General features: G+C 39.6%; 1 protein-coding gene across 9 annotated transcripts in view; it reads right to left on the minus strand.

The window, feature by feature from the left end:
• LOC147135249 (glutamate receptor ionotropic, NMDA 1) overlaps positions 1 to 12,904 on the minus strand; it is a 37,224-nt gene that overhangs the window by 22,288 nt on the left and 2,032 nt on the right. For 6 of the 9 annotated variants that reach the window (XM_086052767.1, XM_086052772.1, XM_086052770.1 and 3 more), the window contains exons 3-5: positions 9,182 to 9,316; positions 6,896 to 7,072; positions 681 to 743 (exon numbers count right to left, since the gene is read on the minus strand). In XM_086052767.1, coding sequence (XP_085908893.1) covers positions 681 to 743; positions 6,896 to 7,072; positions 9,182 to 9,316 — 375 coding nt within the window. The remainder of the gene's footprint in view (positions 1 to 680; positions 744 to 6,895; positions 7,073 to 9,181; positions 9,317 to 12,904) is intronic. The other 3 variants (XM_086052768.1, XM_086052769.1, XM_086052775.1) reach the window with 1 other exon arrangement.

The following is a 12,904-nucleotide window of genomic DNA, read 5'->3' on the forward strand; positions in this document are numbered from 1 at the left end:
TTCGAGTTTGGCCGATTTATATTTTGTAAACTGGAGGCAAAGGTTAAAAAAAAGAAAAAAAAAATCGATCCAGTGGGGGTACCGGCTGAATATAAAAAAATTAATAGCTTGAAGGGGAAAAAAACTTTTGCATTTGGTTTTACATGCAAACTGAGGATTATCAAGGCTCCAAAAAAGGACGTGCATGTGTTAGGTGGGGGGGAAGAAAAAGGTCAATGCAACCAGTAACTAAAAACGGGTGAAGGAGGTGAGAGGGACATTTTGCCTCAACAATAACAAAAAAATAGCTGCTGAAAAGTAAGGAGGAAGTAGCATCCGGGAGACGGGTTGCTCCCACACCGCCAATTCTCCACAAAGAAAAAAAGGCTTGCAAACTCTTTTCGTGTGAGAGTGAGAGTTGAGAGGACATGCATTCCTTCTTTTAGAAATTGAGAATGAAAATGATAAAAGCCAGGGCGCTGCTCACTGATCTTTTTTTTCTTGCTGAAAACATTTCTCATAGCAAAACCATTCTTCATTGAAACGACATGGGAATTTCTCAAATTAAAAATTAAAGAAAACACGTGCTACCAAGGGGGTGGAGGGCATTTCTGGGTCGGCTGGTGACCGGGTCGGGCTGGTTTTCTAGTTGCTACGTTTGGAAAGTTGGTGGGCGGCGTGCATTGACCATGCAAATATACCTTGGGTCCTCGCTTGTTGTCATAGGACAGTTGGTCGAGGTTTTCATAGTTCCTTTTTTTATTCTGATGAGTAATGTGCACAGAGAAAATATGCAGACACAGAAAAATATTATAAACAGTTGAAAATGGAGGGCAGCAAAGCATTCCAACAAATCTCCACTTGTGCTTCAAATTGGGATCTTTAATTGTGAGGCTTGCAAAGACATCAAGACTGCTAAGCAACGGCGGTCACATGAATCAGACTTACAATTCAACAAGCAAATACGCAGCAAGTATTTTAGCCTTGGTTAATTAATTGTTTCATTGCAATTGATTTTCTATTATTTACTATTACACACATTACACATTACACAACCACATACATGACTAGAAACTCACATTAGCTGAAATACGGATCCAGTGCTGTTGCCTTTATGGATACAACAATTGTCAGTTTTGCCTCAAGAAATATATAGTGGACCCTCATTATTCATGGGGAACAGGGACCCGGCTGGCCCGCGAATATCACAAGTTTGTGTATAACTGCCACCCAATATAATTGCTTTGAAAAAAAGACTCCAATAAGTGTTTCAACCCATAATCAGATACACTCAACACTCCAAGTGCAAATAAACACTAATAGAGACCAACGTGTGTTGTTCAAGTGACACTGAAGTTTATGGACCTCCTTCAACAGGCCCAACTTCTAACTTCAATCAAACAGGCAAGATGATTACAAAAGCATGATGAAATACGTGTAACAACACAAGCGAGCTTACTATTGCTTAGCTTGCAGCATCTAGCAACGCTAGCAAAATGTTTTCCCAGTGTGCAGCCACCAAATTAGTGTCACACTCTGATATGCATTACTGCCTCTGTACCAACAGTGTGAAGTGCGAACACAGCAGAATATCCTTGGCCTGAAACGACGACAGGGCCGTAAGGGTCGGAGCTGCCTTTTAAGCACTACTTAGATTAAGTTCAAAGAAAGGATAGGGTAGCGATAGTGCATAGTGTTGATTTACGAATATGCCTCTGTAGATCAGAAGCTGTGCAACATTTTGATTGTCAGAATTCAATTTAATTCATTATATGAATTTAGATTTGACTTGATTTCAACCTGCAGGATGCTGAATTGAATTTGAATTACAGGAAGTGGAATTGAATTCAGTGCAATTCAGATAAACTCATTCTCATAGCATATCAGGTGTGCTCCAAACAAAATGTCCAAAATGTTTGGGCAGCCATTCTAAAGACTTAGATTAAGCAAGGAATTCTGGGAAATTAAGTGCTGTTCTACCATCATTTTAAATCATTTCTAAGTTTTATTTTTTTATGATCTGTTTTATCTGAGTAGGCATTTAATGGTATTGAAAAACAATTACTGCACTTTGATATTTACTGTAATTAAGTATTGTGTACATAAAGTCCTTACAATAATATTTATATGAAATTCATGCTGTAACTAGGCTTATATATATTGCATCATGAATTTCTTTGAATTTCATGGAATTTCAGTTCTACTTCCTGCAATTTGAGCTTCAATTGCAATTCTGGTTCCCGTTTGCCACCTTGATTCAAATTCAAATTCAGGAATTGAATTGGAATTTAGGGCCCCTAATCCTCAATTTCTGATTTTGTTGTACTGTGTGGGGACACAATTGCTACACACACACATATGCTTTTGTTAACTTCCTGGATTCACATTTGCACACAGTTTCTAAAGGTGTGTTATGGCACTGCGTAACCACCTGCACTACACACAAGTAGCACATCTTTGCTCAATTCCCTTGTCCCGTCCTGTCCGATATGCTTAATTGTTATATTGGTTGCATCCCTTCCTCACGGAGGGTAGCACTATTTTCCTGGTCTTCATAATATAGATAAAACCCAACTCCTATGGAAATTTATAACAGTCATAAACAGTTTTAGACCACTCTCTCTTTTTGTGTTGTTCTTGCTGTGTTCTCCCTGTCTGTACCCTCTCAAACTTCATTCTGTCCAACAACATCATGCCATCATGATATAATCACCACATATCAAACTCCCGTATTGCAAATAAAAACTGTCCTAGCAGTACTCTTTCATGACCCCAATATGCCTCAAAGTAAATTTAATATGTAAATTTCATATATGGGATTTTTCCTTGCAGGTCATCTGTACTCCAGCTACTGAATGGCATTTCTGGACCATCTCTTAAAATAATTAAATGAAAAAACAAATCTGCAGGTTTATTGCTTGTTGACTCATAGCTCTCCTTTTAGACTTTAATAGGTTTTTCTCTCCATGCTTTTCTGTTTTTTTTTTCTTCCCACGTTCCAAAAATATGCTCCTTAGATGAAATTAAGATTTTAAATTCCCTGCAAGTTTGAACGTGACAGTGAATTCTTATTTGTTTTATGTTTGCAAAGTCATATGGAATAGAATCCAGCATACCGTGATGACCCTAATGAGGATACGTGGTGCAGAAAATGGATGGATAGTTATTAGGGGTGTAACATAAACTGATTCGATTCAGAAAATCGGTTTTGATTTAAAATAAGTGCGTGTACTGAACTGGATCAAATCGGTCCACTCTAATATATATTGAGATACGTCTTGAATTGTCTTTTATTGGAGGGATGTATCTTTGTAGGAAATACCACATTTACAGTACTGACAAGCTCATTTGTATGTGTGTAAAATGACAACAAGAAATTGCATCATACCCTCTGAGCCACAACATATCAAATTGAAACCCACTGAATCGAACCAAATCGAATAGTTCCCATTTAACATGACACTGCCCTTGAATCGTATCGTGCCTCATGCATGTATCAAATCGTCTTCTAGTGGCGAGATGAACACATCTAATATTCATACATATAATGCTAGCCTAATAATTAATATAGATACAGTGCTTAAGAATTTCAATTGACCATGATACTCCCGTATTTTTGTACTATAAGCCGCTACTTTTTCCCTAGGTTTTGAACCATGCGGCTATTCTGTGGAATTTTCTTCCACCGCTAGGGGCAATCTAACCGGAATTACAATACAATACAATTGCCATTAACAGGATGTGACTGCAGGTGGAGGAATTCAACAGGCGAGGGTGCTATGCACTAGGTTATGAATTACGTGGTATGCGAAGTAGAGCTGACAACCTGGGGTGGCAGTGGGCAGTGAAATGAAGATAAGTACTGTTCCGTTTTTATTAGCAAAGTCGCTGCCGTGTAAAAAAGCACTGTTAGGAAAGAATACGTTCAGATACATACATGGACATTTACAGTTCAAAATGCGTTCTGTAAATGCAGTAAAGATCTAATTTTTCAACATAGATAGGTGCGTCTTATTCATAGGTGTGGTTTATATATGTTTTTTACATAATTTTTTAAAAAGTAGAGTGGGTGCGGCTTATGGTGCGGCTTATAGTCTGGAAAATATGGTAATTGTTTTAGTGCCATCTCCAACAGCCATCATGGAGTGCTTTAATGCACAATCTTTCAGTTTCAGGGAATTAAACATGTTGAACAAAAATAAGAAATTTCAAACTGAATTCCCCTTTTCATCCTCATCAGACCTGAGTGGGAACTGAAACCACCTAGCAAAGCATAACAAATTATTTTGGATTAAATGCTATCAATTTCAAAGTAGGCCAGTTGTGGCATAAACCTTACACCAGGGGGATGGTCCGATTTTATCAGCTGTATACTGTATCATTATGTTTGAAATAGCATTTGCAGCACATCATGTTTGTACAGTGTGTTGGGTCACATCTCTCTATTTTTACATGTGCTATTGCATGTGCGCTAATATTCATGATACTAAAGAGAAATATTCTTCTTAGTTGCTATGAGAACACTGTGTGTCAACACAACTGTAAAAAGAAGACTGCAACTGACCGTTGCGGAATAAGGGCAATTGCAATGTTTTATATTTAGAATACATCGATTGATTTAATCTCGCTGCTTCACTTTGTTTTCTGCACAGCCGTCTGGCATCACAACTCACAGATCTTCCCCCACCCCAGAAACATCAAAGGCAAAAAAAATTTCTACTATGCTTAGTCTGACTATTTTTTAAAGTTTCCTGTCTATTGTTTATCGCCTACAAAATGGGCGTCCGCCATATGCGGAGAGGCGGACCAGTCCGTCAAATAGGCGGAATGCCCAGGTCTGGTTATTATTACTACGTCATGGTGCTGCAGTATGTTTTACATCCTTTTAGCTTTACAGGTGACGGTACCTCATGAAATTGAAACAAATGGTCAGCGGTATATATTTCCCATCTAAATGCTAAGCTTCAGTATAGCAAAAAAAAGCAATGTCTGAAACTCAATTGGAAGCCAATCAAATTACATTGCTTACTATTATATGAAATGTTAAAGCTAAAATATTGAATGTTTTCTCTCTCAGGGGATGCTGCAATGTTAAAGCTGCTTAAATTATTTAGAAATGACATTTGCATCATAGTTGAGTGTTGAAGCATTTATCTCAAAGCACATCACTCCACCTAGCAACATTCCGGCACTATTCCACATGAGAAAAAATTATGTTTTGTTTTTTTTTCCCTGAGAGTTTTTTTCCTGAGTGCTCTATTTTTGTATCCACATTCAGACATTTATATTTCATGTTGCGTTAGTCACTTTTGCTCTTGGTCCAACGTGTCCGGAATCTCTTTGCTGGTGGTGTGAGTGATCCCTCAGTGACTATATGACCTCGCTCATTGCTCGCCACGTCGCTAAAAATAGTGTCAATTTACTGCATCAGTGCAGCTCAACTAAGTGATTAACCACAATATTCCTCTTTTAATTAGAGCATAACGAGATGTGGTGGCAGTCAACTCAATATAATTTCACATCACATGAAACACTCAGAGCTTAAGTGAAATACGTATTGCTGGTTTTTAATTTTAATACATGTCATAGTCAGTTTTTTTCTTACTGTAGTGAATGAGCAATTTATAGTAGTCTAATTTAAAGTCAGATTTAGGGGGAGACAAGTGCAACAGTGATGTCACACTGATGTATTTTTAGAAGTATTTGAAACACGGAGGTTCACATGGAAATATGTTTTAAGTCAGGTTTAAATGCACTGACAATCTGGAGGATTCATTAAATCTTGCTGTTTGTGATAATCAGTGTTGGGCAAGCTACTTCCGAAATAATAAAGTATATTTCTAATTACTATCATTTGAAACTAAGCAGCTATTACAATTACTGAATTGTGATGTGATATGATAGACACAGTAAAAAATAAAAAAATTGAAAAAGCATAATCAATATTTGTTCATTCTCAATGATGCCTGCGGCTTCGTTTTCAGATCCAGAATGTGCACATAAAAAAATGACTTCCTGGGTTCTCATCAAAATGCTTTTCATACACATTTTCCCTCTTGCATGGAGGATGTGAGTTCCTGCTTGCTGATTTTAAATGTCAGCAGCATCGTTTAAAATGCAGAGTAGCCCAATTCAGTGCGATGAACTCAAAAATGTTGAAAAAGCCCTGTGTTAATCAGTGCTGATCCAGGTCACTTATTTCAACAGCTTTCACAGCCTTCCTGTGAATTGCCTCAAGTGTGAGCGTCATATTGGCCATGTCTTCGCCTTCTGATTTAATTAAACCTCTGAATCGGGACTCATTTCACTCTGACACACAATTACAGCCAAGAGGCCCAGAGAGGCACAATGAGAGTGTAAAGAAAAAAGATACCCTCGGGTAATTTCATCTTATTAAATGGAGGAGAAAGATGCTTTCCTTCACTTCCTCTATCACCCGTTTGCATCATTGCAGGTCATTTGAGATTTGCCTCATTGAAGATCAGCATTTCACTGACCCATATCCACAACTCAGAGGCACACATGGATGCATGCATCAGCACTATATAAAATGGCCCAAATCATCCGGTGAGAGGAAAATTACTCCTACCACCTCCCCCAAAAGACTCCATGACTTCTGTCTATGATGGTTTGCAAAGCCTCACATCAAAGTCCACTATTTGGCTCCCAATGTTGGTAGACATGGGATAATTTTGGACTATGGTGAAAAGCAACGTGAAGATGAGCAAATAAACGCACAAACTTTTGTCAAAAGTAGACCACATTAGATGCTGTTGATGTCTCTTGAATGTTAGCAAATGCTTACACAATGGTGAGAAAGAGATGTGGCCACGTAACAGAGAGGGAAACAGCTACATACAAACTGTGGGAGGTGAGAAGTAGAGGGCAGAGGGGCCCAGGAGACAGAGCATCTCACCTTGGTTTCTCGCTCTTCCAGGAGCGTCTCCAGCCTCTTCTGAGCAGCTCGGCCCTCGTGGTCATCGCTCACAATCAGGATAATATGGTTCCAGTTGAACTCGCGCATCAGGTCGAACCACACGTGCGCTTGGTGCGAGTAGGGGGGGACGGTCCGCAGGAAAGACAGATGGATACTCTGGGATGAACGAGATTTGTCTTCTAATGTAATGCTTTACATGTATGATAAAATACGAGGAACATGCATAGCTTACTTGTTACAAGTTACCGGTATTTTGTTAACTGAATAGAATTCACAGTTAAAGGTCCAGAGTTCAAATGAAGCATTTCCATGTCATTTATGTCCACAAGTGCCCAAAAAGGGTGACCTGATGAACGACATCAATGTTGTGATGACTATATTTAAAAAGTGGAATTGAAATACACATAATGACGGATTCTGCCCTTTAGACAGGTCTTAGTAATCTTATTATGTACGGTACATAATATGGCCTAATACATGAAGGCACTTCTGTCCTCTGGGCTGTTAGTCATATTTAAAAATGTAAACTTTTGCAGAGATTTACAGCCATTAAGTTGTATGCAGAGCTTGGCAATCCGTCCCTTGTCGGACCCTCCGGCCCGGCCGGATGCCCATTTTTTGGGGCGAGTGGTGGGGCTGACAAATTTTTAAAAAGGGCTGGCCTAAGCATGGCTGGAAGTGGATTTTAGTCCGGCCCACTAATCGGCCCTCATGCGTGTGACGTGGTCACGAGGCGGCCAAATTTCATCTCAGCCTACTCTGTGAAAGGCTTCTTTTTAGGCTTCTTTCTACTCCCGCAATGGCGAGAGCGACAACTGCCGCATTGATTCACATGACCGACGCATTGTGCTGTTGGCGACAGGTCTGCAACACATGCCACGCACACATCAGGAATTGTTGCTACTCTGGTCGGTCCATTATGACACATGTTGCGATGACATACAGTTTCCCCACATGGAGGAGAGAATGCACCACGCAACTCGTTGCTGCTGCAAAGCAGACTAGTTTGGCAGCGGCGTATGTGTAAAAAGAAGCTACTCACCCACGTTCCCCCTTAGCCACCACCTTCCAGATAGTTTTCGCAATAAAATTAAATGCATCGTTTAGTCATCTCGGTCACTTTATGGTTGTAGCAGGCATGATATAAATTGTTGTCACTGTCTTTTTGAAGCGATGCCCCCCGACTTGGAACTCAACTGTTTCAAAACAACTTGAAACAAGTGCTACGCGCAGCACTTAAGGATGACGCCGGCACATCAAGGTGGAGTTCAGGCACTTCTGTGTCGTCTTCCCTACTTCCGGAAATGCGCCGCAGCAAACCTGCTGTGTAAAGTGGTTTGCTGGTATGCTTTTATTTTGAAGTCCGGGAAGAGTGAAGTAGAGGAAGTGTGGAAAATAAATAACTTGTTGACTGCGACTTCTGGCCGTCTGTCGGACCCAAATAATTATACATACAATACGACAAATCCAACCCTGGGGCTTGCAATGCAAGTAAGCACACGCAGTTGGGTAAGTACTACTGGCGCATTTGAAGCGTGTCCACAGCGGGTTCGAATTGTAAATTAATCAGCTAATGATCTTTAAAAAGCCTCTGCCGCTAGCATCCCTCCCGCAGCGACGTCAATCATGGAAGCTTTTTTTTTGGGGGGGGGGGGGGGGGGGCAGAACGTGGCGGGGGCCGACAATGTTTATGAATATGCCCGGAGGGTCGCGGACGGAAGGGTACCCAGGTCAAGGGTGGAGGGTCGCGGCCGGACTGGCAAAAAAGGCTCAAGTGCCCAGCTCTGGTTGTTTGTCATATCAGTCTTAGGGTACATCATGATCTTGAGTTGCATAGCTGACAAGTACTTCCCGTGAAATGAATTTCTCAGCCTGAATATGGTCACTTAGATTACTTAAAAGAAGAAGAAGAAGGAATAAATGAGTTGATATGAGGCAAAAGGAAATCTTGAGTATAAATCGACGAGTCAGAGGATAAATGTATGTGTTCACTTTCAAAGTTAATGCAGGTGGTTCAAGTGGTCGGTGCTTCATAAAAACATAATTTAGGTCAAAGACATTATTGATGGAGTTCTAACCAATTTCATGCTGTGAACATACTCAATCATCCGCCCTCTAATGGACACTGATGGGCCATTTAATCTTGGAAGCTTTTGAAGTCCTCCCAGGGGACTTCCTGACTCCACGCCTCTCTGTCCATTCTCTTTCTTCCTGCCTCCCAGCCTGTATCTCATTCGCATCACTTCCAAAAGCATATATATGTACCTTGTCCGAGTAAATAGACATGCGAGTGGTGAGCCCCACCACAGGGATGCGGTAGAAGCCTGCAGTGTAGGAGACAGGTGTCGGAGTCAGGTGGTCATTGGACTGGGGCGGGTGACTCACCAGGATGGCATAGACCTGCAGGGACACAATACTTTGCAATGAGACTCAAAAACAAAGTTAGAATACCAATTTTCCATTCTCATTGCCTGTCCTATTTTAACACTGCTCTAAATGTAGCATTCCGTTATGACAAATACTGTACAAAGGCAAAGCATTAGTTGTTCAGGGGGTGATTGCGTGGGCACAACATTTCAAATAGATAAAAAAGTAGTCCAGTATATGATGAAATTAAACAGAAAAATAAATTACTGGCAAAATGATTAGAATGATTATCATTAAAATGAGAAAATGTCATGTTGTGGGTGAGCTGGAGCCTATCCTAGCCCTTCACCCTGCTGGTTGCCAGTCAACTGAATAGTAATCAGAATTTAAAACTGTATTCACCTTTTTATATAAAAGCCGGGCAGAAATAAATCAAGTATAATATTCAACCACTTAAACATATTTTTTTCTAGGCCAAGAATGCATGTAAATAATTCAAATTTGACATCTTAATCACGCAACGGTAATGCGATTCACCAGTTATTTGTCTTTTTCATATAGAATTATGAAAATTCATGGAAAAAAGCAAGAATTGAATCTTTTCACATCACTCAGTGACATTTTTGCGATGAATGGGCCCAATCTCCCAAAACATGGAGAACCAGTGGTTTTCTGTAGGGGTGTTTTTGTTAGCACACCATTTCCAGTTATTTAGAGGCGCAGGACACTTGCTTCTTGCCACAGTCACTCAGCTGCCAAAGAAATTCCTAAGGGCTACAGTGACAGGGATGTATGCCACAGGACTTCAGTGGCAGAGCCTGTTGTTTTATGGTGGACATTTTTTTTTCAGCATTTACATGGAGTGGTACCTAATATAACGCAGACCAGTGCCTTGAGCCCATTTGTTGCATAAACCTCATGTTGGGTGGCGGCCCAATAACTGTGTTAAGAACTGAAAATAGAGAGCTATGAGGAACTGTGCTAGTTTTGATCTTTCATGGTATATTTACATTGTTTGTGTATGTGGCTGACCAGACATACATATGAGTGACACAATAAACAAATGTATAGCGGATTATCACCCACATATTCTGCATTCACGTCTGTAATTCCCCAATTTGAGCGAGAAGTGCAGTGGTCTTAAAAGGCTCAACTTGACTCCACTGATGGAAAAGATCTTGAAGGCATAAGGCATCCATGGGTTAGGATGCAAATTAAATACTTGACTTGACATCCTTGACTACAGTACACCGCTAAGTGCACCCAAGAGATTAAATTTTAATTTGGTGATAAACTGGACTGAACTGACATTTTGCAGAAACCTTTGAGATGCATTTATCTTGTCAGCACGCATCTTTCTGTCACAAATGAAATGCATCATGTGCATCCATTCCCACAGAGCTTGTGCCTCACACGCAAGAGTTTGACCTTGCATCGACTGGTTAACTATGCACAAAATGAATGTTTCCATGTTACTGTTTTCTGTCCAACCTCTTAAATAATGGTATGCAATAATAATAATAATAATACAAATAATTACAATTCTATTCTCTGAAATAGTTCAGCATTTAAGCATGTAAGCCATCACACTTGCACACCTTGGATTTAATGAAATTGATTGATTACAAGAAGTGACACATATGTCACCTAATTTGGTACACTCTAAAACAGTTGGGTTAAAAATAACCCAATTTGGGTCAAAAATGGACCTATCCACTACTATCCAAGCGTTTGGGTTGTTTTTGTACAAAACGACCTAAAAATGGGTCATTCAACTTGACTACACTGATGAAATCTTGAAGGCATAAAACATCCATGGGTTGGGATGCAAATGAAGTACTTGATTTGACATCCTTGACTGCAGTACACCACTCAGTGCACCCAAAGGATTATAAAACAACTCCCAAAAATCGGTCTGTTTTGTACAAAAAACAAAATCAAAACAACAACAACAACAAAAAAAACAAGAAGGTTGGTCAAATTGACCCAATTAGTGGATCAGTTTTTGACCCAAATTGGCTTAATTTTGACCCAGTGTTTTTAGAGTGTATGAAATTCAAAACAGCAGTTTATCACATTCAAACACATACATGAGAGGTATTGTCATGAAAATGTTTTGCAGCATTTTCACATGTTTACATATTTTCAAGGTGGTCTGGCATTATGTCTACAACAAACATTACCCAAACTAAATAGCATTGCATTACTTTTATAAAAATCCTACTTAATTCTGATGCAACCACTAACATATCCATCATGTTGCTTTAATAGAGTCCACATAGTTGGTTTTTTTTCTTGATTCATATCCATTTAAATCCTGAGTCTTTGACAGCATAAAATGTCTCACCAATTTTGCAGCCATAAGATGAACCATTTCAAATGTTTACCTGCACCGGTTGCTAATTTAGATTGTAATGTTGCTCATGATGAATTTATATATTGCGTGTATCCTATATATATATATATATATATATATATATATATATATACATACATACATACACACACACACACACACACACACACACCGATGTATATTAATTTGGATTTCTTTAAGACTAATACCCACATTAAGACCACCAGCTACACACCCAGAAAAAAAAACCATCTAATTGGATTTGTTCCCGAAAATTCCCTGTAATCTTGGAGGAAGTGGAATGGAGTTGGCGTGCGTGTGCAGCCGTGGATTATTGGACGCGAGTCGCCCGTACGTTTGGGTCAAAAATGAGAGTTACCATCCAAGGATTGCTCGCAGGCATCTACTCCTCCATCTGCCACAGACTTTCCCTCTCAGTGACTGTAATCACCCGCAAGCCAAACAAGAGGATTAAAACTTTCATTGACTCTGCCTGAATTAGGCCATGTGTGCATAGATCTTAATAATTGTTGTTACAAAAGCACAATTTTGACTTGGATTGCATGCTATGAGTGAGCATGTGCTAGAAGACTAAATGTGACAGTATTATTCTCCAAGCCATTATAGGTTAGAGCCATTGCACCATGCTGAGGAATGGACACATACTAGAGTGGCACACAAGCTGTGGGTGTTTTTTTTAATTAATAATTATTATTACATGAAGCCGATTATTATGTTGGAGGGAGGAGAGTGACTTCACGCCTGAACATGCCATGATGTAAGGTTTTTAAAAGCCATGTTGAGTATTACATGAGCATATGGTTGAAGTGTTGTACAAGGTGCTTTGTTCTCATCATGCATTACTTAGGTATGTTTTTAATTGGTTCAATCAGTACTATATTTTTGAAGGCAATTGTAATGCAAAATGACATGTTGTATTCAATAGTCATTTAAAATCAGAATATATGTTACAAAATGGATGATTAAACAGGTTGTAGCTGAGAGTGAGCCGCCCCCGAATGTTGTAACGACTGCAACTGTCACTATCAGTTATCATACACTGCATGCATCCCCTGTCAGGCTGCCTATAATAGTCAAAGGCATATTTCACATTTTCACTCCTCACTAGATTTCATTGCACTCCACTGGATCTGCAGCTGTGTGTTCTGAAATGTACAGCAGCTCCCTCATCCTGAGATATGCCTATTGTGTGAGTGTGTGTGTGTGTGTGTGGGTTGGGTTCATTGTGTTGGACTGAAAATGAA

This window comes from Filicampus tigris, chromosome 15 (assembly GCF_054856515.1).
Source record: "Filicampus tigris isolate MCC_2025a chromosome 15, RoL_Ftig_1.0, whole genome shotgun sequence".
In the NCBI taxonomy this organism is placed as follows: Eukaryota; Metazoa; Chordata; class Actinopteri; order Syngnathiformes; family Syngnathidae; genus Filicampus; species Filicampus tigris.